General features: G+C 43.1%; 1 protein-coding gene across 1 annotated transcript in view; it reads right to left on the minus strand.

Moving 5' to 3' along the window:
• The window catches only part of LOC132402214 (probable voltage-dependent R-type calcium channel subunit alpha-1E), a 600800-nt gene that overhangs the window by 200738 nt on the left and 374085 nt on the right, over positions 1 to 25977 (minus strand). Inside the window, exons 18-21 of the mRNA XM_059984957.1 lie at positions 23772 to 23839; positions 15154 to 15251; positions 8010 to 8627; positions 6234 to 6532 (exon numbers count right to left, since the gene is read on the minus strand). Coding sequence (XP_059840940.1) covers positions 6234 to 6532; positions 8010 to 8627; positions 15154 to 15251; positions 23772 to 23839 — 1083 coding nt within the window. The remainder of the gene's footprint in view (positions 1 to 6233; positions 6533 to 8009; positions 8628 to 15153; positions 15252 to 23771; positions 23840 to 25977) is intronic.

The raw sequence follows: 25977 nt of genomic DNA on the forward strand, positions 1-25977 counted from the left end.
ACTCATATCCGTTGTTCTGATAACTCCCGGCTTTTGTCAAAGTCAGCATTTTCATTCATCCTTTGCTGCCAAAGCTGGGGGGGGGGGGGGGGTGGTCTCTATCCTTATTAACTCAAATATTCCTTTTGAACTCCATAATAAGATATCTGATACAAATGGCCATTTTATTATTGTTTCTGGTAAACTATATAATACTAAAGTTGTACTAGCAAACCTGTATGCCCCCAATTTTGATGATGTTAATTTCTTTGAACATTTTTTCTCCTCTCTACTAGACTTAAACTCATACTCTCTTATACTGGGTGGTGATTTCAATTGTTGGTAAGATCCTAATTTGGATCGATCGTCCTCTGTTACTATTATTACACCTTTCCAGGATCTGTTTCTGTATCTATTCCTTGATATCCCTGTTACTATTGGGCGGCCTATTAAAAAAAATCCAGTAAAGTTATTGACCCCTTCCTTTTCCTAATTTCCACCCACAAAGACTCCGTAGATAATCCCTCCATGGCATCCACCTTTTCTGCAGCCGTGACACTAGCTTTGATCAACAGTGCCGTGCCCCCACCTCTATTGCTTCCTTCCCTGTTCTTTCTGAAACATCTTAAACCTGGCACTTGAAGTAACCATTCCTGTCCCTGAGCCATCCAAGTCCCTGTAATGGCCACCACATCATATCTCCAGGTACTGATCCACGCTCTAAGCTCATCCGTTTTGTTTACAACACTCCTTGCATTAAAATAGACATACCTCAAACCTTTGGTCTGAGCGTATCCCTTCTCTATCACCTGCCTATCCTCCCTCTCACACTGTCTACAAGCTTTCTCTATTTGTCAGCTAACCTCCTCTTCCCCAGTCTCTTCCGTTTGGTTCTCACCCCCAACAATTCTAGTTTAAACTCTCCCCAGTAGCCTTAGCAAACCTCCCCTCCAGGATATTGGTCCCCCTGGGATTTAAGTGCAACCTGTCCTTTTGTACAGGTTACACCTACCCCAAAAGAAGTCCCAATGATCCAGAAATCTGAATCCCTGCCCCCTTCTCCAATCCCTCAGCCATACATTTATCCTCCATCTCATTCTATTCCTATTCTCACTGTCGCTTGGCACAGGCAGTAATCCTGAGATTACTTTGCGGTCCTACTTCTCAACTTCCTTCCTAACTCCCTGTAGTCTTTTTTCAGGACTTCTTCCCTTTTCCTACCTATGTTGTTGGTACCAATATGTACCATGACCTCTGGCTGTTCTCCCTCCCGCTGCAGGATATCTTGGACGTGATCTGAAACATCCTGGACCCTGGCACCTGGGAGGCAAACTACCATCTGAGTTTCTTTCCTGCATCCACACAATCACCTGTCAGACCCCCTAACTATAGTCCCCTATCACTACTCCCTTCCTCTTCCTTTCCCTACCCATCTGAGCCACAGGGTTGGACTCTGTGCCAGACTCTGTCGCTTCCCCCAGGTAGGCTGCCCCCCACCCCAACAGTACTCAAACAGGAGTACTTATTGTCAAGGGGTACAGCCACAGGGGTACTCTCTAGTACCTGACTCTTCCCCTTCCCCCTCCTGACTGTGACTCACTTGTCTGTCTCCCATGTCCCCAGTGTAACCTCCTTCCTGTAACTCCTCTCTATCATCTCCTTGCTCTCCCCGACCAGATGAAGATCGTCAAACTGCAGCTCCAGTTTCCTAACGCGGTCCCTCAGGAGCTGCAGCTCGATACACCAGGTGCAAAATATGGCCGTCCGGGAGGCTGGGAGACTGCAGGACCTCCCACATCTGACACTGAGCACAGAACACCGGCCTCACACACATACTTCCTCCTTTCCACAAATAACACAGTTAAACCTACCTCGCCTTGTCCCATTACTGCCAAAGCCCTGTCACTCCGCTGCCCGCTGTACATGGCTCCAGCATTTTGTGTGTGCTACTCCGGATTTCCAGCACCTGCAGAATCTCTTGTGTTTATGATTGGCAGCAGTCCATATGTGTACCTCTCATAATTTGACAAACTTCTGTTAGTTTAGTGACAGAGGGAATAGCAATGTCATTGTGAATTACAGAGTGAGTCACTATGAATTACAGCGTGACATTGTGAATGACAGAGCATACCGCTGTGAATTAGGGAGTGTATTAGTATGAATTTCACTGTGTGATAGTGTGAATTAATGTGTGTGTGGCATTGTGAATTACAGACTGTGATACTGTGAACTACAGTATGAAACACTGAATTACAACATGTGACACTGTTTTACAGTGTGGCATTGTGAATAACAGTGTATGACATTGTTTAATTACGTGTTACACTGTGAATTATAGCTTGTGACATTGCAAATTGCTACCTTTTTAATTGCAGGGTGTTACACTGAGATGTCAAGACCATGATCAATTGTTAACATTTTGAATACTGGAACGGATCATTACGAAGAGAGTGCCAAGTTGTAAAGCACAGCAACAGTATGTACCAAGTTGACAACTGCAGCATTTAGGTTTTTGCTTTTGAGTACATTGGCTGAAACATCTTGTCACATTTTTGCAAGTTATTGGTGAGACTGCAGCTGGAATATTGGGTGCAGTTCGGTTTTCCTTACTATGGAAAGGATGAGGTTAGGCTTAAGAGGATGTAGAAACTATTCACAGATATGTTACTGGGACTGAAGTCCTTGAGTTATAAAAAGAGATTGTAAGGACAAGGACTTTTTACTGTTGCGTGTGAAAGGTTCAGGGGTGACCTTATATGTAAAATCATGGATGACATTGATAAAAGTGGATGGACAGTGTTATTCCAAGGGTAGGGGAGTCTTAGACTAGAGGCCATACATTGTACGGTAAGAGAGGAAGGACTTAAAAAGGACCTGAGGGGGCAAGCTTTTCAAACAGAAGGCAGTGCTTGTATGCAATGAGCTGCCAGTGGAAATTGTAGAGGCAGGTACAATTGCAGTGTTTAAAAGATTTTTAGACTAGTATATGGATAGGAAACTTTTAGAGGGATATGGGCCAAACACAGGCAATTGGGACTACCTCAGGTAGACAACTTGGTTGGCCTGGGCTGAAAGGTCTGTTTTCATATTGTGTCACTCTATGACTCTATGGAATTAAAGACCATGGCATATCACTTCCAGCTACAGATTTGTTTGCTTTGCACTGGTGTTGATTTGCTCCAACTAAGTATAATGGTAATACCCTCAGTAAGTGGATGTGTGTGAACCTGAGTTAAATTTCCTTGGATTTAGCTGTTGTATTAAGCATACACCCACCAGCCCAATGACAGCACAGTACAGGCTCTTGGGGCCATCACGTTGTACTATGTAAGAAGTAAGGGTTAGATAAATCTTAGTATGGCTTTTAGCTTACCCTAAGATCAATCTAATCCTCCCTTCCTACATAGCCCTCCATTTTTCTATCAACCGTGTGCCTACCTAAGAGTTTTTTTAAATGACCCTAATGCATCTGCGTCTCACCACCCAGGGCACAGGTTTCCAAACACCTACCCTCTCTGTACAAAAACATACTTCTGACATCCCCCTTCTACTTTGCTCTGATCACCTTAAAATTATGACTCCTTATATTAGCTATTTCTCTCTTGTAACAGTAACTGCACCCATTTCTCTTCCTTTACACACCACATCATCAGGCATACTGCTAATGAAGACTGACGCAAACTATTCATTTAGTTCATCAGCCATCTCCTTGCCCCTGTTATTATTTCTCCTGTCTCACTTTCTAGCATTCCTATATCCACTCTTATTTCTCTTTTATTTTTAACATATTTGAAAAAACTTTTACTATCTATTTTGATATTATTTGCTAACTTGCTTTCATATTTCATCTTTTCCCTTCTATTGATTTTTTTTTTAGTTGTTCTCTGTAGGTTTTTGAAAACTTCCCACTAATTTTTGCTTTGTTGTATGCCCTTTCTTTGCTTTTACAATAGCTTTGACTTCCCTTGACAGCTACATGTGACATAACCAAGGTGGTATAAGCAGGGTTTTATCGAGCTGCATCATTATCTCATGGCTCTTGAACTCAATACCTTGACTAATGAACCCCAACACACCATACGCCTTCTAAACAATCCTATCAAATTGCATGCAAACTTTGATGAATCTATGGACCTGGATCTTAAGATCTCTCAGTTCCTCCATACTGCTACAGTATCATTCCCTAAAAACTAATCAGTAGGCTTCAAGACCTTGGCCTCAATACCCTCTTGTGCAATTGGAGGATCTGTCCAGGGCCCTGTTGTAAGTGCAATTATGAAGAAAGCATGGCAGCATCTCTATTTCCTTAGCTGTTTGCAAAAATTTGGCAGGACATTTAAAACTGGTGGAAGAGTTTATTGATTGGTTGCATCATGGCTTGGTATGGGAAATACTAATGCCCTTGAATGGAAAATCCTATAGAAAGTAGTGGATATGGTCCAGTCACAGGTAAAGCCCTTCCCATCACTGAGCACATCTATATAAAGCAGTATCCATTATCAAGGACCACCACCACCCAGGCCACGCTCTCTTCTCGTTAACTGCCAAGAGCCTCAGGTCCCACACCACCAGGTTCAGGAACAGTTATTACACCTCAACCATCAGGATCTTGAACTAGTGGGGATAACTTCACTCGCCCATCATTGAAATGTCCCCACAACCTATGCTCTCACTTTCAAGGGCTCTTCATCTCATCTTCTCGATATTTATTTATTATTATTTATTTTGTATTTGCATAATTTGTTGTCTTTTGCACATTGGTTGTTTGTCTGTCCTGTTGGGTGCAGTCTTTCATTGATTCTCAGTTTCTTGGATTTACTGAGTATACCCACAAGAAAACAAATTTCAGGGTTGTAGATGGTGACATATGTGTACTTTGATAATAACATTACTTTGAACTTTGCATTGCTAAGAATCATGCCTTCAAATTCAACCTTCCAAAGTAAATCACTTCACACTTTTCAGAGAAAGTGATCTGTCTCTATTGCAGCATTCAAGATACTCACTGAATCCATAAAACAAGACATAGGAGTAGAATTAAGCCTTTTGGCCCATTGAGTCTGCTCCTCCATTTCATCATGGCTGATATATTATTCTTCTCAAACCCATTCTCCTGTTTTCTCGCTGTGACCATTAACATCCTGACCAATCAAGAACATATTAACCTCTGCTTTAAATATACTCAATGATTTGGCCTCCACAGCCATCTGTGGCAATGAATTCCACAGATTCACCACTCTCTGACCAAAGAAAATCCCCATTATCACTGTTCTAAAGGGACACTCTTGTGTTCTGTAGCTGTGCCCTCTGGTCCTAAATGCCCCCACTATAGTAAACATCCTCTCCATGTCCACTCTAACTAGACCTTTCATTTTTTTTGATAGATTCCAATGAGATCCCCTTAAAAAAATTTTTAAACTCCAGTAAGCCATCAAATTCTTCTCATATGTAAACCTTTTCATTCCTGGGATTATTCTTGTGAACTTCCTCTGGAAGTTCAAACGCATGGATATCCTTTCTGAGAGATTGGGTCCAAAACTACTCACAATATTCAAAGTGCAGTCTGACCAATGCCTTATAAAGTCTCAGCATTATATCTTTACTTTTATAAATTCTAGTCTTCTCGAAATGAATGCCAACATTGCATCTGCCTTTCTCACCACCATTTATTCCTCTGCCAAAGTGCATGATCATTCACTTTTCAACACTATATTCAATCTGCCACCTCTTTGCCCATTTACCTAATCTGTCCAAGACCTTCTGCAAACTCCCTGCTTCTTCAACAATACCTGCCCCTCCACCTATCTTCATATTGTCCACAAACCTGGCCACAGAGCAACCAATTCCATCATCCAAATCATTGACATATAATGTGAAATGAAATGGTTCCAACACCAACCTCTACGGAACACCACTAATCACTGGCAACCAACCAGAAAGCACCCCTTTATTCTCACTTGTTGCTTCCAGACAGTTCGCCAACTTTCTATCCATGCAAGTGATGTAATACAATTTACTCATCTCATTTAGCAGGGTCATGTGTGGAACCTTTACTCTCTTTTGTTTATCCTATACCCTCAAAGTATTCCTACAGATTTGTCAGTAAAGTTTTCCCCCTTAAGGAAACCATGCTGACCTTGGCCTATTTTTTGTGTCTCTAAGTAACCCTGATATTAAACACTTTGGTGAAGTTCTTTTTGACCATTTCGATGATTCCCTCTCCAGTCCCATTTCTGATACCAAGGAGGTCCTACCTGGTGTGACGAGGGAATCCATGGGTGTCTCCGTGTTTTCACAGTCTATATCAATCTCTGTCTGCTCCCGTGCCTTGTCCTGCTCAATGTCCCTGGAACTGGTGGTCAGCTCCTTCTCTCCTGGGGATGTTTGAGTGGTTTGTAGATCCAGCTGCATGTTTAACAAGCTGGTTTGTTCATTCACCTGCTTGCTGTTCTTTGCATTGTCAACTTTTTCACTCTCAGGTACTCTGGTACAGTCTTTCTCCGCTTGCCTGCTGGATGAGCTTGTGTCTGCACCAACAGTTCGATTGGTAGAGCTGTGTGGAGATATGTGAGACCATTTCAGTCAACTTCCCCAACTTCTGCAAGAGTCCCTCACCTTTCTGCTTGTTGGCCTGCATAAGTGAGCTAAGATCTTATAACCTTAAAATGGAGGCGGCTCAAATATAATTCTGATCATGATAAATTTGGAACGATTTTGACAGGAAGGCAGTAGCACACAACAGTATTTATTGTGTTTACAATAAGAATAAACTTATTGACAGATATCATTAGAAGATGTTAGTTCTTGTGGGGGAGTACACATGCTATTCATTACGTAATGCACTATTTCATGGTGATATTTTTCTTTTAACAGGAGACAATGGGGCACTGCAGATTTAACTCTCACAGCCATCTGGTTCCTTAAAAAAGGGTTGAATGTGAAATGGAGCCTGACTTCACTTCCGCCTGCTGTAGGTAACAGAAGTTAAAGCCTCATATCAAAGTATGCTAATGGCACCAACGTGAGTAGCATAGAAAGGGAATAGTTAAATGATTACTGGACGGAGAGAATTGCAAAGTTGGTGACAAATAGATCCACCTCAGGCAGAAGTGTGTTTATCCATGTTGGATGTCACAAGGACAGGAGAGAGTACTTTATAACTGGTGAGCAGTCGGGAACCAGTGGCAAGAGGGGAAGGTGGGTAGATCATTAAAATAGTCTGGTGCAGACAGTAGGCATGAAGACAGATTTAAACAGATTAGAATTCTCTAGTCCTGCACCCCTGGGACCTGACTGGTGTCAGACCACCGAAATAGCTCCAGGTCATCATCCTCTGACCAGGAGCCACAGAGTTATACAGCTTGGAAACAGACTCTTTGGCCCAGCTCATCCATGCCAATCATGATGTCTGCCTGAAATAGTGCTTGTTCCATTTGCCTGTTTTGGACCATATCCCTCTAAATCAGGGGTCCCTGACCTGGGGTCCACTGATCCCTTGCTTAAAGGTGTTGGTGTATGACAGTAAAAAAGGCTGGGAACCCCGCTCTAAGCCTTTCCTCTCCATGTACTGTCTGAGTGTTGTTATTGTACCTGCTTCAGCTATCTTTTCTGACAGTTCATTCTGTATATCCACCACCCTTTGGGATGAAAAATTTACCCCTCAAGTTGTTTCTAAATCCCCCTAACACCTTAAATCTATGCGCTCTAAAAGAGTGAGATGGGGAGAAGGAGGAGTAGGAAGACAGGAGGAGTGCAAGGAGGAAGAAGGATTGAGGGAAAGTAAAGGGAATGAGGGGTAGGTAGTGGGAGGAGGGAGAGGATGTAGGGAAAAGAAGGGATGATGGAGGGAAATAGAAAGAAGGAAGGAGAGAGAAATGGGAAGAAAATGAGGTATCATGCTGGCCCTGTTAAAACTTGGATAGGCTAGTTTGGGAAGTGTGGCGCACTGTGGGCCTGTCAGCTGCCGCTTGACAATTTGACAAGTGGTCCTGGAAGACACTAATGTAAAATCCCTTTCAGGCATTGCCAACCTTGTGTGTGGCTTCCCTTGCCAAGAGAATGCCTTCATTGGCTGTTGAGCATCTTTCTCCTCGGGGCCGTGGGCGGATTGGCTGCTCTCCTGTTCCTCAGGAAGTCGCTGCAACAGCCCCTCCTCCTTGCTCTTGCTGGCCCGGTGGCTGAGAGTGGTCTCGGCGCTCTCCTCCAGCCCCAGTTTTGCTTCCTTGTAGAGGGACCTGTACCTCCTCTTGGCCCTGACAGGTTCGGCCATTCTGAAGCTCTGCCTAGCCTCAATGCTGCGGCCGAGAGTTCGCCCCTGCCGGTAGTCCTGATCTCCGTTCACTTTTATTGAGGAGTCTTCCTTGCTCGGCTCTGCTGGCTGCCAGTTATTGCGGAGTGACCGACTTTTGAAGGCTTCTCGCTTGCCACCTTCTCCGAGCTGATCAGCGTCCCCGGCCTGCAGGTCACCCAGCCGCCAGAGACTTTCACCTTCGAAGACCCTGGAACGATGCCTCCGATACCTGCTGCCCTCCAGCCCCTGCAGTGCCTCGGCAAACAGCGCTTCGCGGCTGCTCATCTGCATCCGCCGTCTCAGCTGACTGGTTCTGGCCTCCCAGATAGACATGTGCTTGTGCCTCCGGAACTCCCTCCTGGAAGGTGCATGAAAGGCAATAAAGGCAATGCAATAACTGTACAGTAAACACACAACACAAACGACACAGTGCAAGTACCTCCTCTCACATTTGTTCCTGGTCTTTGTTTTCTAGTTGTGAACTCACATCACTTCCTCGGACTTATTTTACGAACACAGAACAGAACAGCACAGGAATTGTCCCTTTGGCCCATCATGACAGTGCCAAGCATAATGCCAAATAAACAATGCCTTCTGCCTGTACATGATCCATATCCCTCCATTTCCTGTGTATTCATCTAATAGCCTCCCAAATGCCACCACCATCTGCTGCCACAATCACCCTGGCAGTCTGTCCAGGTACTCACCACTTCTGTGAGTTTTCCCTATTCATCTCCTTTCACCTTAAATTGAATATTATATGGTATTTACCCTGGGAAAAAGATTCTCACTGTCTCTCTGACTATGACTTTCATAATTTTATAAACTTTTATCAATTCCCTTCAGCCTGCAGTGCATCAGAGAAAACAACCCAAGAGTATTCAACCCCTGTTTACGGCTCATACCGTTTAATCCAGGTAGCATCTTGGCACACACAGCAGAGCTCATCACTTTTGTGCCAGGTCTCGGAGTAATTCCATCAATCCCATTCTCTCACTTCCCTCACTTGGCCATTAACTCCTGAAGCTCCTAAACTTTTGAACAATATGAAATAGTCAAGCCTACAAACCTGCGAGGTTTAGTGGTGTGGGAGGAAATGGCAGCACAACGGGCAACCTACTACACAAGTCAAGGTCAAACCCAGATCGCTGTAGTACTAATGGCCGCATCACTGTGCTACCTGACAGAATTAGAAGTGTGGGAAAGTTGCCATCACGTTATAGTCATGTATCTGGGATAACATAACCTCTCACTAACATTCCAGGTTATGCAAAATGTCCACTCAGATTCTCGTATCTGAGAGACTCAAATCTCTTTTCCCAAATTCCTGTATCCAGGACACAATCATCTCCCTCTCAAATTCCTGTATTCAGGACACACAAATCCCTTTCTCACTTACATTTTCTTGACTAAAGTTAATCATGATTTGCCACACTTCCAACTTAATGTACTCTTTCTCTTCTCTAAAAACTTCTGTAAATGTAAACATGATTTGACATCATTGATATCGGTCATGTGCTGATTGCTATGTCATTAGTAATGATAACTGTTGACTAATTATCAAGAATTTGAGGAATTATACTTTTACTAGCACCTGAACTAGGGGCAGGAGTAGGACAATTGGTTTCTGGAGCCTGCTCAACGTTTAATAAGATGAGGCCCATACTGTTGTAATTCTACCTTCACATTCTTGTCTATCACAGGATCGTCACACAATACTTGGAATATTTTGAGCCCTGTATCAAAGGAAAGACATGCTGGCCCTGAAAAAGGTCCACAAGAGGTTCAGAAGAATGATTCAGGGAATGAGGAATGTTTGATGGCTCTCATTGAATTCAGAACAATGAGTGGGAGAATTTGTTGAAAACCAGGGTAAATCCTAATTACAATGAACATAGAGAAGATATTTCAGTAAGTAGAAGAGTCCAAGATTCAGCCTCAGAATAAAGGCAATGAGATTAGGTGAATTTTTTTTTCCAGCCTGAGAATGATTAATCTGTGGAATTTGCTGCCACAGGGAGCTGTGGAGGCCAAGTCATTGGATGTACTTAAGACAGAGAATGTTAAGGGGGAGAACTGGGAAAATGGGGTTGAGATATAAAAAATAGCCATTATTCAATGGTGTAGCAGACTCAATTGGCCAAATGACCTAATTCTGCTTCTGTATCTATTGGTATTATCACCAGTGATTTTGCATCTCTTTGCTTAACAAGATTCTATTTACCACTATGTTATACAGTATTCAAGGACTCTGCTTCCATTCTCGTTTGAGGAAGAGAGGCACAAACATTCATGACCATCTGAGAGAAAGAATTTCACCTCACAACTCTTACATAGCTGATGCTTTCTTTCAAAACAGTGACCCCCTCCATCCAACCCCAACTGGCCACCCTCGTGGGCTTTGTCCATAAGACCAAAAGATATAGTGGCAGAATTGGGCCATTTGGCCTACTGCATCTACTCTGCCACTTCATTGTGGCTGATACAATTTTCCTTTCAGCCCCAGTCTCCTGCCTTCTCCATCTATCCCTTCATGCCCTGTATCTATCAACCTCTGCCTTAAATATACATATTATGATCACTTTCCCCTAAGGGATCTTTTACCTTAAGCTCTCTGATCAATTCTGGTTCATTGCACAACACCCAATCCACACTAGCTGATCCCCTAGTGGGCTTAGCCATGAGCTGTGCTAAAAAGCCATCTCTAGGCATTCTAGAAATTCCCCCTCTTGGAATCCAGCACCAACCTGATTTTCCCAGTCTAGCTGCATATTGAAATATCAGTTGAACAAGATCTGATTTGTGGAGACTGCAAATGCTAGAATCTGGACTGACACAAAAGAACAATACAGCACAGAAACAAGCCCTTTGGACCATCTAGTCTGCTAAATTATTATGCTGTCTAGTCTGTTGACCTGCACCCAGCCCTCCATACCCCTCCCGTATTTCACCTATCCAAATCTCTCTTAAATGCCCATCACATGCGCTGGCAGCTTGTTCCACACTCCCACCACCCTCTGAGTGAAGAAGTTCTCCTTCAAGGTCTCCTTAAACATTTCACTTTTCACCTTTAACCTATGACCTCTAGTTGTTGTCTCAACCAAACTCAGTGGAACAGCCTACGTGCATTTACCCCTCGTAAATCCAATTGGAAGAACTCAACAGATCAACCAGCATCTGTGAGAGGAAAGGAATTACAAATGTTTTGCATCAAAATCTTGCACTAGTACTGAGAGCAGAGGTGAGATTACCAGTATAAAGAGGGAGAATAGGTCAGAGAATGGGGCAGTTGGTGTACAGATAGATGCTGCATGTAGAGAGAGTATGAGGAGGATAGATAGCTGATAGGGCAACATTTCAATCAGTGTGATGGGTTGACATATATCTATCTTAATGTATGAAGTATCAGGGACAAGGCTGATGAACTTTGAGATCCACAAATCTAAAAGTAGTTTGACAGAGGTCAGAGGTAATGGGTGGACTAAGGAATGGTGAAAGATGATGGGCAGGATGAGGCAGGTAAGGGAGGAGCAGTTGAGAGAAGCAGGCAGATGGATGATAGATAAATGAAGAAAAAGGGGGATGTGGAATGAGATGGGGGAGGGGAAGGCGAAGATAGACAGCTTCTGGAGGGGGTGAAGCAGCAACAAAATGAGCTACCAGTGCTGGTCTCTGATCAGATGTTCCTTCTGCAAGATATAGGAAGTCAAGGAACCTCACAACCTCTCTGTTGACTACTCCTATAGGAAGTGCACCCAACTGCAGTTCTTGTCAGACTGGGTCAAGGAACTAGAGCTAGGGTTGGATGTATTCAGGATCATTCAGGAACTTGAGAGCTTCATAAGTGCGAATTTTACGGATGTGGTCATATAGATGGGTGGCCACCAGAAGTAAGAGCAGTGACAGTTCCCCTCACTCACTACTACACTCCTTTGGGTACTTTTGAGACAGGCTGTTCTTTTAGGGGCTAGTAGCAGCAGTGAGGTTCTGTAACCAGCACTGAGGAAAGCCGTCCGACAGGCTGACACTATCAAGAGACTTGATGATGAAGGGAAAATATAGGAAGTTCTGTGGCCGCAGAACTAACCCCAGGGCAGTGTGCCAGGGTTAAGCATGGTCAAGATGGTGTACCTGAGTGAGTTCAGAACATTCTCGAAGAGGAGGGTGAACAGCCAGAGGTCGTTGTACATGTTGGTAGGAACAATATAGGCAGAACAACAAAGGCAGGTCTCTGGCACTTTGTCTCAGAAGGGAAGGGGGAGAAGAGGAGTGTAATGTTGACAGGGAGTTCAATAGTTAGACAGTGGGAGACAGGAGATCCTGCAGATGTGAAACAGACACCCAGATGGTATGTTGCCTCCCAGGTGCTATGGTCAGGGATATCTCAGTTCAGGTCCACAGCTTTCTAAAGGGAGAGGGTGAGTAGCTAGAAGTTGAGGTATATATTTGTACCAATGACATGGATAGGAAAAAGGATAAAGTCCTGAAGAAAGAATATAGGTAGAAAGTGGAAAAGCAGAATCTCAATGGTAGTGTCCCTGGATTCCAGCCTGTGCCACATGCCAGTGATTGTATGAATAGGATGATTTGGTAGATGAATGTGTGGCTGAGGAACTCTGCAGGGGGCAGAGTTTCAGATTTGTGGACTATTGGGATCTCTTCTGGGGAGGGTATGACCTGTACAAAAATGATGGCTTACACCTGAAATTGAGGGGGACCAATATCCCTTTGGACAGATTTGCTAGAACCTTTAGACTAGATTGGCAGGGGGATAGGAACCACAATGACAGGTCAGAGAATGGGGCAGTTGGTATACAGGTAGATGCTGCATGTAGAGAGACTTTGAGGAAGGATAAGCAGTTGATATAGCAACATTTTAATCAGTGTGATGGGTTGAAGTGTGCCTATCTTAATGCATGAAGTATCAGAAACAAGGGTGATGAACTTAGAGTATGGGTAAAGCATGGTAGTACTCAACCTGCATGTTAACTTTTAGGGAATCCAGCACAAGGACTCCCAAGTCCCGTTGCTCCTCGATTTTTGAATTTTTTGCCCATTTAGAAGACAGACCCTACTTTTATTCCTTCAACCAAAGTGCATGATCAAATAAATTCCCTATGCAACTTCTTTCACCCGCTACTTCTTTGCCCAATCTGTCTAAGTCCTTCTGCAGACTCCTTGTTTCCTAAACTACATGCTCCTCCACCTATTTTTGTATCGTCTGCAAGCTTGGCCACAAAACCATTAATTCTCTCATCCAAATCATTGACATAAAATGTGAAAAGAAGCGGTTCTAATACCAGCCTCTGTGGAACACATTTGTCATAAGCAACCAACCAGAACAGGCCCTCTTTTCCAACTCTTTGCCTCCGGCCAATCAGCTAATGTTCCATCCATGTTAGTATCTTTCCTGTATTACCATGGGCTCTTATCTTGCTCAGCAGCCTGCTGTGCAGCACCCTGTCAAAGGCCTTCTGAAAATCCAAGTAAACAACATCCACTGACTCTCCTTCATCCATCCTGCCTGTTACTTCCTCAAAGATTTCCAACAGCTTTGTTAGGCAAAATTTCCCCATAAGAAAACCATCCTGACTCTGGCCTACTTTATCATGTGCCTTCAAGTACCCAGAGTCCTCATCCCTAATAACAGATTCCAACATCTTCCCAATAACTAAAGATAGGTTAACTGGCCCATAATTTCCCTTCTTCTGCAACCCTCCCATCTTAAAGAGTGCAGTGACATTTGCAATTTTTCAGCCCTCCAAAACCATTCCAGAAAAGAGTGATTCTTGAAAGATCATTACTAATCCCTCCACAATCTCTTCAGCCACCTCGTTCAGAACCCTGGGTGAACTCAGTCTGGTTCAGGTGACTTATCTACCTTCAGAATTTTCAGCTTTCCAAACACATTCTACTTAGTAATAGCAACTACCCTCACTTCTGCCCCCAGATGCTCTCCAACTTCTGGCATGCTGCTAGTGTCTTCAACAGTGAGGACTGATGCAAAATACTTATTGTTTGTCCGCCATTTCTTTGTCCCCCAGTGTTACCTCTTCAGCGTCATTTTCCAGATATCCGATATCCACTCTTGCCTTACATTTATTTTAGTATCCTCTTTGATATTTTTGGCAAGCTTTCCTTCATATTTCATCTTTTCTCTCCTTATGGATTTTTTTAAAGGTTCCCAATCCTCTAACTTCTGCTATATTGTATGCCCTCTCTTTTGCTTTAACGCTGTCTTTCATTTCCCTTGTCACTCATGGTTGCCTTGTCCACTCTTTTGAATAGTTCTTCATTTTTAGCATGTATCTAACCTGAATTGCTCCCAGGAAATCCAGCCATTGCAATGTTGCCATCGTCCCTTCCAGTATTCCCTTCCAATCAACTTTGGCCAGCTCCTCCGTCACGCCTCTGTAATTCCCTTTACTCCTCTGCACTACTGAGACAATTGGATTATTACACAATACCCAACACGGAATTGCCATTCAACCTCAGCTGCTTGAAAAAGCCATCTGGAAGGCAATCTACAAATTCCCCCTCTTGGGATCCAACACCAACCTGATCTTTCCAATCTACCTGTACATTGAAATCCACCATGGCTATCCTAACATTGCCTTTATTATTTGACTTTTCTACTTCCCACATCTTGCTCACTGAAAGACTGTGGATAGAACCAGGAGGGAGAAGGGCATGAAAATAGGTTGGAGGGAAGGGCAGTGGGAAAGGGAATAGAAATGGGAGGAGGATTGGGGAAGAGGGAGAGGGGGAGGAAGAAGGGGAGAAACAGGGGAGGAGAGGGAGAGAGAAAGAAAAATAGAAACACACCATTAGGAGGGAGGGAGGGGTTACGTTATTAGGTGTGTATGAATGTTTCTTCCACTCACTCTGTAGAGGGGAACCCTGGGGCAGACATGGGGCTGACTTCCTTTGCCTTCTGCAGAGCATGCTTCTGGTTGATGGCCTCCTCCTCTTCCTGCTCCTCCTGGAACAAAGGTGAGATGCCATGAATCTTAACTTTCATAACCTAGACAGGAATGTTCAATCAGAAATAAGGAAGAGCCTCCTGCACCTCTGTCTTGAGGAGAATTCAAAGTGTTCTTCCTCAGAATAGTGACACGAGTTATTTTACGAACACAGATTGTAGGTGTGGTCTTTACTGACAGAGCAATCCCCGTGCGGGCAGTATTGGCGTGCTACGTTCCCTTTGATATGCTGCACTCCCTCAATACTGCCCCACAGTATAAACCTCTCTCAATACTGTCCCACTCACAGTATGACTCTCCCTCAGCACTGCCCTATTCACAGTATGAATCTCCCTCAATATTGCCCCACAGTATTACTCTCTCAATACTGCTCCACTGTCTCAATGCTGCCTCACTCACAATGTGACTCTCCCTCAATACTGCCCCACTCAAACAGTATTACTTCTCAGCACTGCCTTGCTCAGTATGACTTCCCCTCAATGCTGCCCCACACTGTATGGCTCTCTCTCAGTACTGCCCCACAGTATTACTCTCTCTCTCTCTCTCTCTCTCTCAATACTGTTCCACTGACAGTGTGACTCTCCCTCAATACTGCCCCACAGTATGGCTCCCCCTCAGTACTACCCCACTCACTCCAGTGACTCCATCAATACTGCCCCATTCACAGTAAGACTCTCCCTTTGCACTGCCCCTCCCAAAGAGCAGTGTTGTAGCAGTACAGCCCCAGTGGCACTGCAGAACAGCTCCATGATGAATTGGTGTCAGACTAAATCAGATGTTCAATTTGAAATAGAACTCAAACCCACTATGTCTGACTAAATCAGCATAATTTCAATCATTATAGTGAACAGTGATTCAAATACCAGTAAATAGGAATAATTGTAACTTGTATTTGAAACCAGTACTAGCACCAGTCTTCTAAATTGTCTGGATTTGATCAAAACAGGCCTGAAAGTGTGAAATCAAAGTAATAATCTGCATTGTTTGACCCATAAGGTACCCAAGGCTAGTCTGCATTGTATGAGTCTTTACAGCATCCTCATCCCCAGTCTGTATTGTATGGAATCTATATGGTATCTTCACTCAGTCTGTATTTTATAGTATCAATACTTTCAGGAGAATGAGAGATCAGAGAGAGAGAGGATGAACTTTGAGCCTAGATCAGTACATGGAGGTATGGCTTTGCAGCTTTAACAGAGACTTGGTTAAGAGAGGGAGAGGAACAGTTGCCAATGTCCCAGTGTTTCAATGTTGTAGAAAGATTGAGAGTGAGGTAAGGGTGGGGGGGTGGAAGCTGTACTTCTAATCAGGGACAATATCACAGCCACACTCAGTGGACATGCCGGAAGTCATGTCCACTGAGTCTACATGGTTAGGAATCAAAAATAGGGAGTGTGTAATCATTCTTGGGATTGTACTACTGACCCTCCAATAGCCATCAGCACATTCAGAAACAGATATGCAGGCAGATCAAGGAAAGCTGTAAAACCAACAGGGTTGTTGTCGTGGGGGACCTCAGCTTCTCTAAAATAAACAGGGGCCTTCTGAGTTCAAGTGCTTTAGATGGGGCAAAGTTTGTTAGGTGCACCTAGGAGTGTTTCTTAAATCAACATGTAGATAGTCCAACAATAGGAGGGGTTGTACTAGATCTGCTGATAGGTAGTGAGCCTGTCCAGGTGAGCGACATTTCAGTAGGTGAGCAGTTGGGGAACAGTGATCTCAAGTCCTTAAAGTTTAAGAAAACTGCAGCTGAGGATAAACACAGATCTTGCAGGAGAGTGTTAAATTGCAGCAGGGCAAATTACAAGAGCATTAGGCAGGAACGAGGGACAGTTAATTGGATACACCTGTCTTTAGGCATCCACATCCAACAAGTGGAGGGTGTTTAAAGACCAACTGCACAGAGTACAGGGATGTTCCAGTAAGAAGAAAGAGCAAGGCTGGCAAGGTAATAGAACCTTAGTCAACAAGGAAGAGGAAAGATTTAAAGCATCAGAAGCTAGAAACCAACACTGCTCTTAAGGAACATAAAGAACCCAAAAAAGAACTCTATTAGGGAATTAGAAAAGCCTGGAGGGGCTGTGAGAAGTCCTTGGCAAGTAAGATTAAAGAGAATCCTAAAGCATTATACATGCATCAAGACCAAGAGGATAAGTATTAAACATTTGCTTGGATGTGGAGGATGTGGGTGAAGTCCTTTTATCAGTATTTACCAAGGAGAAGGACATGGACGATAGGAAGATGAGTGCTGAGCTATGCTCGGGCATTTTGAGGTTAAGAGCATCAAGTTGGATAAGTCTCACAGGTCTGATGGGATATACCCCAGGTTATTGAGAGAGGCAAGAGAAGAGATTGCTGTGATCTTGACTAATATCTTTGTGTCCTCACTAGTCACAGGCAAGGTCCTGGAGGAAATCAGAATGTTGTTCCATTGCTCAAGATGGGAACCAGGGATAATCCTGGAAACTGTGAGGTCTGTCATTAGTGGTGTTCCACAGAGATCTGTACTGGGACCTCCACTACTTGTGATTTATATAAGTTACCTGGATGAAAATGTACTGTAGATGGGTGAGTAAGTATGTTTGCAAATGATATAAAGATTGGTGGTGCTGTGGACAGCATAGAAGACTGGCAAGGAATACAACGGGATATAGATTAGTTGTAGATATGGGCAGAGAAATGGAGTTTAGCCTGACCAAATGTGAAGTCTTGCACCTTGGCAGGTCAAACAGAAAGAGACAGTACACAGTTAAAGGCAAGACCCTTCATAGCGTTGATGAACAGAGATACCTTGAGGTCCAAGTTCATAGTTCCCTGAAAGTGGCTACACAGATTGGTAGGGTGATTAAGAAGGCATATGACATGATTTCCTTTATTGGTCAAGGTAGTGAGTTCAAAAGTCGGGAAATTATGTCGCAGCTTCATAAAACTCTAGTTAGGCTGCATCTGTAATATTGCATATAGTTCTGGTTTTCCCATTATAGGAAGGATGTCGAGGCTTTAGGGAGGGTGCAGAACAAGATTACCAGGATGCTGCCTGGATTAGACGGCATGCACTATAATAAGAGGTTGGATAAACTTGGGCTGTTTACTCTGGAGTGGCAGAAGCTCAGGGGGGAATCTCATAGATGTTTATAAGATTTTGAGAGACAAAGAGAGTAGACAGACAGTATATTTTTGTCAGGGTTGAAATGTCTAATACCAGAGGGCATACTTGTAAGGTGAGAGGGGGTAATTTCAAAGAAATTGTGAGGGGTAGGGTTTTTTTTACACAGAGAGTGGTGAATGCCTGGAATGCACTGCCTGTGGTGGTGGTAGAGGCAGAAACATTAGAGATTTTAAAGAGACGTTTAGATAGACACATGACTGTGAGAGAAATGGAAGGATACTGACATTGTGTAGGCAGATGGGATTAATTTAATTGGCCATTTGATTACTAATTTAATTTGTTCAGCACAACATTTTGCTGAACAAATGAAGGACCTGTTTGTGAGCTGTACTGTTGTATGTTCTATGTAGTACCCTCAATCTATACTATAATGGAAATCAGTATCCTCACCCAGTCTGCACTGTATATAATCTAGTATGTATTGTCATAAATCTGTATAGTGCCTCAGTTCCATTTGTATTGTTGGGAATCTGTTAAGTGTCTCTGTTGCAGCTTGATATACAGCCATGGCATTGAACAACACAGGTTCATGCCCTTTACTAACCACATCTGTGCTGACCACAGCACACATCTCTACTGATCCTGCATTCACACAAAGATTCCTTTTCTTACAGGCCTTGGCATTTCAGTGTTTGTCTAGATATTTCTTTACATGTTATGAGACTACCTAATGCCAGCTCCTTTGACACTTTGATTGTAACTTAAACCACTCTCTGGTTGAAAATAGATCTCCCTCAGATCCCCTCCAACCCACCCCTCTCTCACCTTCAAACTATGCCTTCCAGCCTTAGACACCCCCACCATGGGGGAAGAAAAGTCTTACTATTGACTTTATCTATCACACACAAAATTCTGTGTGTACCTACCTATGTCTACCTTCAGTCTCTGCTTCAGGAAAACAACCCCAGGCTTATCCAGTGTCGTCTTATAGCTGAGACATTCCATCCAAGGCATGCTTCAATTCTCCTCTGCATTCTCTCCAGTGCAATCATATCTGTCCCATGGTGCGGTGACCAGAACTGCACGCAATACTCCAGCTGTGGCCTGACATGCAATGAATTTATAACATGATGTCTCAGCTCTTATATGCTATGCTATAGCTGATGAGGGCAAGCATCTCACAATGTGTTCTTCAGCTTCCCATCCATCTCTGATACTACTTCCATGGATTTATGGACGTGTGCCTCAAGATTCGGAAGGTCCTAGCATTTACGGTATATCTCCTGCCCTCATTTTCCCTCTCAAAATATTTGTGTTGGAATTAATTTGCATCTGCCAATGTTCTACACAACCTTCCATCTAAAATATATCCAGCTGTAGCCTTAGACAACCCTCCTCACACTGCGCAACACCATGTATTCATGTTATTCGTAAACCAACTAATCGTACCTCCTACATTTACAGCTTTCCAGTCAGAAAATATTCCTTCCATCTTCACCTTCTGTCTCATTATCACTAAGAGATATTTGCATCCACTCTGCCAACTTACCCTACATCCCATGGACCTGTGTACAATGCACAACCTTGTTAGAGTCCAGACATCCATGTGGAATAATCTCAGTTAACTCTTTCCCACAAAATAAAAGCCATCCTGATCAATCCTCACCTTTCCCAGTGTAGATAAATCTGGTCCCTTAGAACATTTTTTTTTGCAATAGTTTCCCTGCAATTGATGCAATACTCACTGGCCTGTGGTCTTATCACTGTAGTCCTTCTTTAACAAAGTAACAATATTTACTGCCCTCTAGCCTTCTAACACCTCATCTATTGTCAATGAAGTTGCAAAAATCTCTGTCAGGGCCTCAACAATCTTCTCATTTGACTCTCATAGCAGCTGAGGATACATCTCATTTGGCTCTGGGCATATATCCCAAGGCATCTCATAGCTCCTCCCTACATGCTCCAGAGTATCACTCTTCCTCGATCTGATTTCTCCATCTACCATATCTTTCTCTTTGGTAAATATCCAGCAGATATTTATTCAGAACTTTGATCACATTCCCTGGCTCCACAGATTGTCACTCTTTCCCTGGTTACTATTTGCTTTCAATATACTCAGAAAACATCTTGTCTGCCAATGGTACCTCATGGGTCCTTTTATCTATAAGTACTCTTCTACACTTAAAGGGTTCTCCATTTTGAGATGCATATACCAGTCATGTTTCCTTTTTTCTCATCAGCCCTCTATGGTCCTTTACACCTGACCCTGTCATCCTTGCCTTCTGCACTTACCGGAACCTCTTGGCCCTGAACTATGTCTATCTCTTCTGGAAAAAAAAAATCTCACTTATTAGATGTTGTTTTACCTGCAAGCATCTGTTCCCAATCTAATTTCACCAGGTCCTCTCTTATGCTATAGAAACCAGCCTTCCCTCAATATAGGACCTTAAATTCTCTATCATCCTCATCCATTATTACCTGAAACTTACAGAGTAATGATTGTTATTACCAAAATCCCCCCATTGAAATTTCCACTGCTTGTCCAGCTCATTTCCTAAGTGTTGTCTCAAAAACTCCCTTGGGTACACTTTGAAAAGTCCTCCTCGTCCAAACCCCATATAAAGGCAATCCTAATCAGTACTGGGCAGAATTGAAATCCCCCACTACTATATCCTGATTCTCTTTCACCTTTCTGTGATTTGTCTATGTATCTGATCCTCTATGTCCTGAAGAATGTTGGGGTGGACTGTAGTGTAACTTAAGCAAAATGATTGTCCTGGTCTTATTTAAAAGTTGCATTGATAATGCCTCATTGGAAGAACCTTCCAAGACATTCTCCTCTATATTGCCATCATATTTTCCCAAATTAATTCTGAATTAATTGGGGCACCATAGTAGCTTAGCAGTTAGCGCGACATTATTACAGCTTGGGGAGTTGGGTTTCAGGGTTCAATTCTGGTGTACTCTGTAAGGCGTCTCTATACGCCCTCCCCACGGAATGCAGGGGTTTTCCCTGGGTACTCTGGTTTCCTCCTACAGTCATAAGACCTGTTAGGTAAGTTGATTGGTCATTGTAAATTGTCCCATGATTAAGTTGTTGGGGTGGTGGGTAGGAAGGGTATATTCCATGCTGTAACTCTAAATAAAATAAAATCAACAAATAATACTGCATTTAAGATCACCAGCCCACTCCCAGTGCACCTGAAACTTTTATACCCTGGAACTGTATTGAAGAGAATCTGTACATTGAGCCTACTAAGTATGGAATTTGTTCAGTATCTCTGTTGCAGTCTGTATCCAAGGAATCCATATAATGCTTCTCTCCTAGTCTACACTGTATAGAATCTGAAGTGTGTCCTTTCATCTTGACCATGATGTATCTGACAGGTCATTGGGGAGAAGGCAGGAGAATAGGTTTGTTTTTGCAATAGTTTCCCTACAATTGATGCAATACTCACTGGCCTGTGGGCTTAACATTGGACTTATCATTGCTGCCCTCCTATAACAAAGTAACTACAAGACACTAGCAGTCTGCTGGAAGTTTGAAAGTTTTGGGCAGAAGTGAATGCAGTTTCTGTTATTAGAGAGAAAAGCTTGGGAAGCTGAAAGGTCTGAAGTTAGTTATCACCTCGACCAAATGGTTCTGACCAGGGTTCTGAAAGGGATAGCTAAAGATTGTGGAGGCATTAGTTGTGATCTTTCAAGAATCATTTGATTCTGGAATGGTTTCAGAGGATTGGAAAATTGCAAATTTCACACCACTGATCAAGAAGGGAGAGAGGCAGAAGAAAGATAATTATAGGCCAGTTAGTCTGACCTCAGTGGTAGGGAAGACATTGGAGTCTATTGTTAAGGATGTTGTTTTGGAGTAGTTGGTGAAATAGGCCAAAGTCAGCATAGTTTTCTTAAGAGACAATCTTGCCTAGCAAATCTGTTAGTATTCATTGAGGAAGATAACAAGCAGGATAGACAAATGTTGAGTACTTGGATTTTCAGAAGGCTTTTGACAAGGAGCTGCACATGAGGCTGCTTAACAAGATAAGAGCCCATGATATTACAAGAAAGATACTAGCACGGATAGAGCAGTAGCTGATTAGCAGGAAGAAAGGAGTGGGAATGAAGGAGCCTTTTCTGATTAGCTGCTGGTGACAGGGGTCTGTGTTGGAACCACCTCTTTTATGTTGTATATCAATGATTTGCATGATAGAATTGATGGCTTTGTGGCCAGGTTTGTGGATGATACAAAGACAGGTGGAGGGGCAGGTAGTGTTAAGAAAGCAGGGAGGCTGCAGAAGGACTTGAACAGATTAGGAAAATGAGCAAGGAAGTGGCGAATGGCATGCAGTGTCGGTAAGTGTATGGTCATACACTTCGGTAGAAAGGAATAAAAGTATAGACTATTTTCTAAATGGGGAGAAAACCCAAAAATCCATGGTGCAAAGGGACTTGGGAGTCCTCATGTATGATTTTTGCCAAGGTCAATTTGCAGGTTGAGTTGGTGGAGAGGAAGGCAAATACAATGTTAGCATTCATTTTGAGAAGACGAGAACATCAAAACAAGAATGTATTGCTGAGGCTTTATAAGGCACTGGTGAGGCCTCATTTGAAGTACTGTGATCATTTTTGGGCCCCTTATTTGAGAAAGGATGTACTGGCATTGGAGAGAGTTCAGAGGAGGTTCATGAGAATGATTCCAGGAATGAAAGGCTTAGTGTATAAGGAGCAATTGATGGCTCTGGGTCCTTACTCACTAGAAGATGTCATCTCAGAGGGATTCTCTTTAAAAGCTATCTCACATTGAAAGGCCTCAATAGAGTGGATGTGGAGCAGATGTCTCCTATGATTGAGGAGTCTAAGACCAGAGGGCATAGACTATAGGGACATTGCTTTAGAACGGAGATAAGAAGGAATTTCTTTAGCCAGAAGGTGGTGAATCTGTGGAATTTTTTGCCACAGGCAGTTGTGGAGACCATGTCATTGGATGCATTTAAGGCGAAGGTTGATAGATTCTTGATAAATCAGAGCGTGAAGGGCTACGGGGAGATGGCAGGAGAATAGGGATGAGAGTGAAATGTATCAGCTATGATGAAATGGCAGAGCAGACTTCATGACCTGAATGGTCTAATTCTGCTGCTATGTTTGAAGGTCTATTTGCTCAGTTTATTGCTCTCCACGTGTATTGTGTGGAATTTAAATAACATCAGTGGGACTAGGCACAAAAATGTTTCGGCACAGCCAAGAAAGGCCAAAAGGCCTGTTTCTGTGCTGTAATGTTCTATGGTTCAATCTCTGCACTGATCTTTGTTGTATAGAACTTGTACTAGTGGCTCAGCTGAAGTGTATTTGAAAGAATCTGCAGTGGGCCTCTTTCTATCAGTTGGGCATTGAAATAATTATAATCGGGCACTACCTTGGTCAGTTCCTGGGCATTAGCTAGATTATCGACTGCGATTGCCAGAAACACATTCAGCAAGGTGTCTTTTCATCAGAGTTAAGGCATTCATAAAGTAAGCTGATAAACCGATAAGACTGACTTTTTAAAAGTGTAGTTCTGGCCCTGATTGGAGGAAGTTGTCCTTATTGCAGAGAATCCCAAACCAAATCCTTCACCCAGCAAAGAAACAAATCACATGACAATCAACAAGTAATCAGTATAGTTATGGCAGACACAGAACGGTCCCAAACTTTGCTGGAAATGTAAATAGTGAGAACAGAATTCAGTTTCTCCATTTGGTGTTCCTATCAACTAGTGAATTAATAGGCAGGCTCACATTCATTTCAATATCTGCAACTGTTCACTTGGCAGAGAGTTTTAGGTATGGCAGGTGGCTGACAAATGTGAATGTATGGTCTCATATACAAAATTGCAGGGCCTTATATTTCTGTATATTGGTGCTCACAATGAGGACTCATACAGAGGGATGTCCATTTAGAATGGAGATAAAGAGGAACCAGAGGGTCATGAATCTATGGAATTCATTCCACAGGTGTCTGTGGAGGCCTAGCCATTACGTATATTCAAGGTAGAGGTTGGAAGACTCTTGATTGGTTAGGTCAGGGAGAAGGCAGGAGATTGGGGTTGAGGGGGAAATTGTATCAGCCATGATGAGTTTGGCTCCTGTGTCTTATTGTCTTATGGTCTATACATTGGTGAGACCAAATGCTGAGTAAGTAAACATCAGCTATTTGTCCTGTCTACAATGGCCATCTCAAGCTTCTGGTTACATGCAATTTCAATATCCTTCCTTGTTCCCACAACAATGGCTCTCTCCTGGCTCTTTGAGGTCCACCAAAAACCAGAGGAACAACACATCATACTCTAAGACACGAGAGAATCTGCAGAGCCTGGAGGTCCAAAGCAACACACACAAAATGCTGGAGGAACTCAGCAGGTCAGGCAACATCTATGGAAAAGAGAAAACTGTTGATGTTTTGGGCCGAGACCCTTCTTTACCCGATAATCTGCCTGTATGGTCTACAATCCAAAGGTTTGAACATTGACTTTTCCATCCTCAGTTACCCCCTCCCCTGCGTTGCTTCCCCACTCTTACCAGTCCAAAAAGGGTCTCTCTCCTTTTGTTCAACTTTTCTATCCACCCTCCTCTACCCCGTGTTAGACATCACCCTCTCTCACTTGATCTCATTTTCCTATCACCCATTTACTTGTCCTCCTGGGTTTCTTCTGCCTTGGTTCAAATTTCGTTTTCCTTCCTCAACTTATGGTGCAGTGGAGATTTGCAAGTATGTTGCCTGGATTGGGGAGCATGTCTTATGAGGATAGGTTGAGTGAACTCAATCTTTTCTCCTTTGGAGCGACAGAGGATGAGAGGTGACCTGATAGAGGTGTATAAGATGCTGAGAGGCGTTGATTGTGTGGATAGTCCGAGACTTTTTCCCAGGGCTGAAATGGTTGCCACAAGAGGACACAGGTTTAAGGTGTTGGGGAGTAGGTACAGAGGAGATGTCAGGGGTAAGTTTCTTTTACACAGAGAGTGGTGAGTGCGTGGCAAAGATACTGCCTGACCCACTGGTCATGGTGCCTTCTGTCATGGAGGAACAACATCTTGATTAACTACCCAACAAAATGTTCTTCTGTTCACTTGTGGGAGCTCCTGTTTTCCCCTTACAGCCTGGGACACAACCATTTAAATGTTCCAATACTGCTTCGTTTGACAATCTTCATGGTTTTGCCACGGGTCAAAGGCCACAAATTCTATGGCAACTTATTCTTCCTGAAGAGTCCATACTGAAATGTCTGGTATTGATTGATCTTCATTTGTCCATGGTTTAATTTCTAGACCCAGACTGTAGTGGTGCTAAACTTCAACTTCTCCTGGAAAACCGGATTCTAACAATTAATACTAGAACAATCACCCCAACTATCCAGTAAAATTCCTGCAGAAAGGTAGGTTCAAGAGTCAAGAATGCTAGGGTTCTTGCAACAAAATGGTTTGTGTTCCTCCTAAGCCACTGGTCAAATAAGAAGTTGGTAACTCATTGCCAGAAGTTTTAAAAACTCGTATGTATTTCTTTTTCCCAATAAAAGACCCTTCTACTTCCTTCCTGCCACTATTTTTGACCTTTGTGTTAATCTTCAATGAGCTCATTCCTCTTTT

This window comes from Hypanus sabinus, chromosome 11 (assembly GCF_030144855.1).
Source record: "Hypanus sabinus isolate sHypSab1 chromosome 11, sHypSab1.hap1, whole genome shotgun sequence".
Classification (NCBI taxonomy): domain Eukaryota; kingdom Metazoa; phylum Chordata; class Chondrichthyes; order Myliobatiformes; family Dasyatidae; genus Hypanus; species Hypanus sabinus.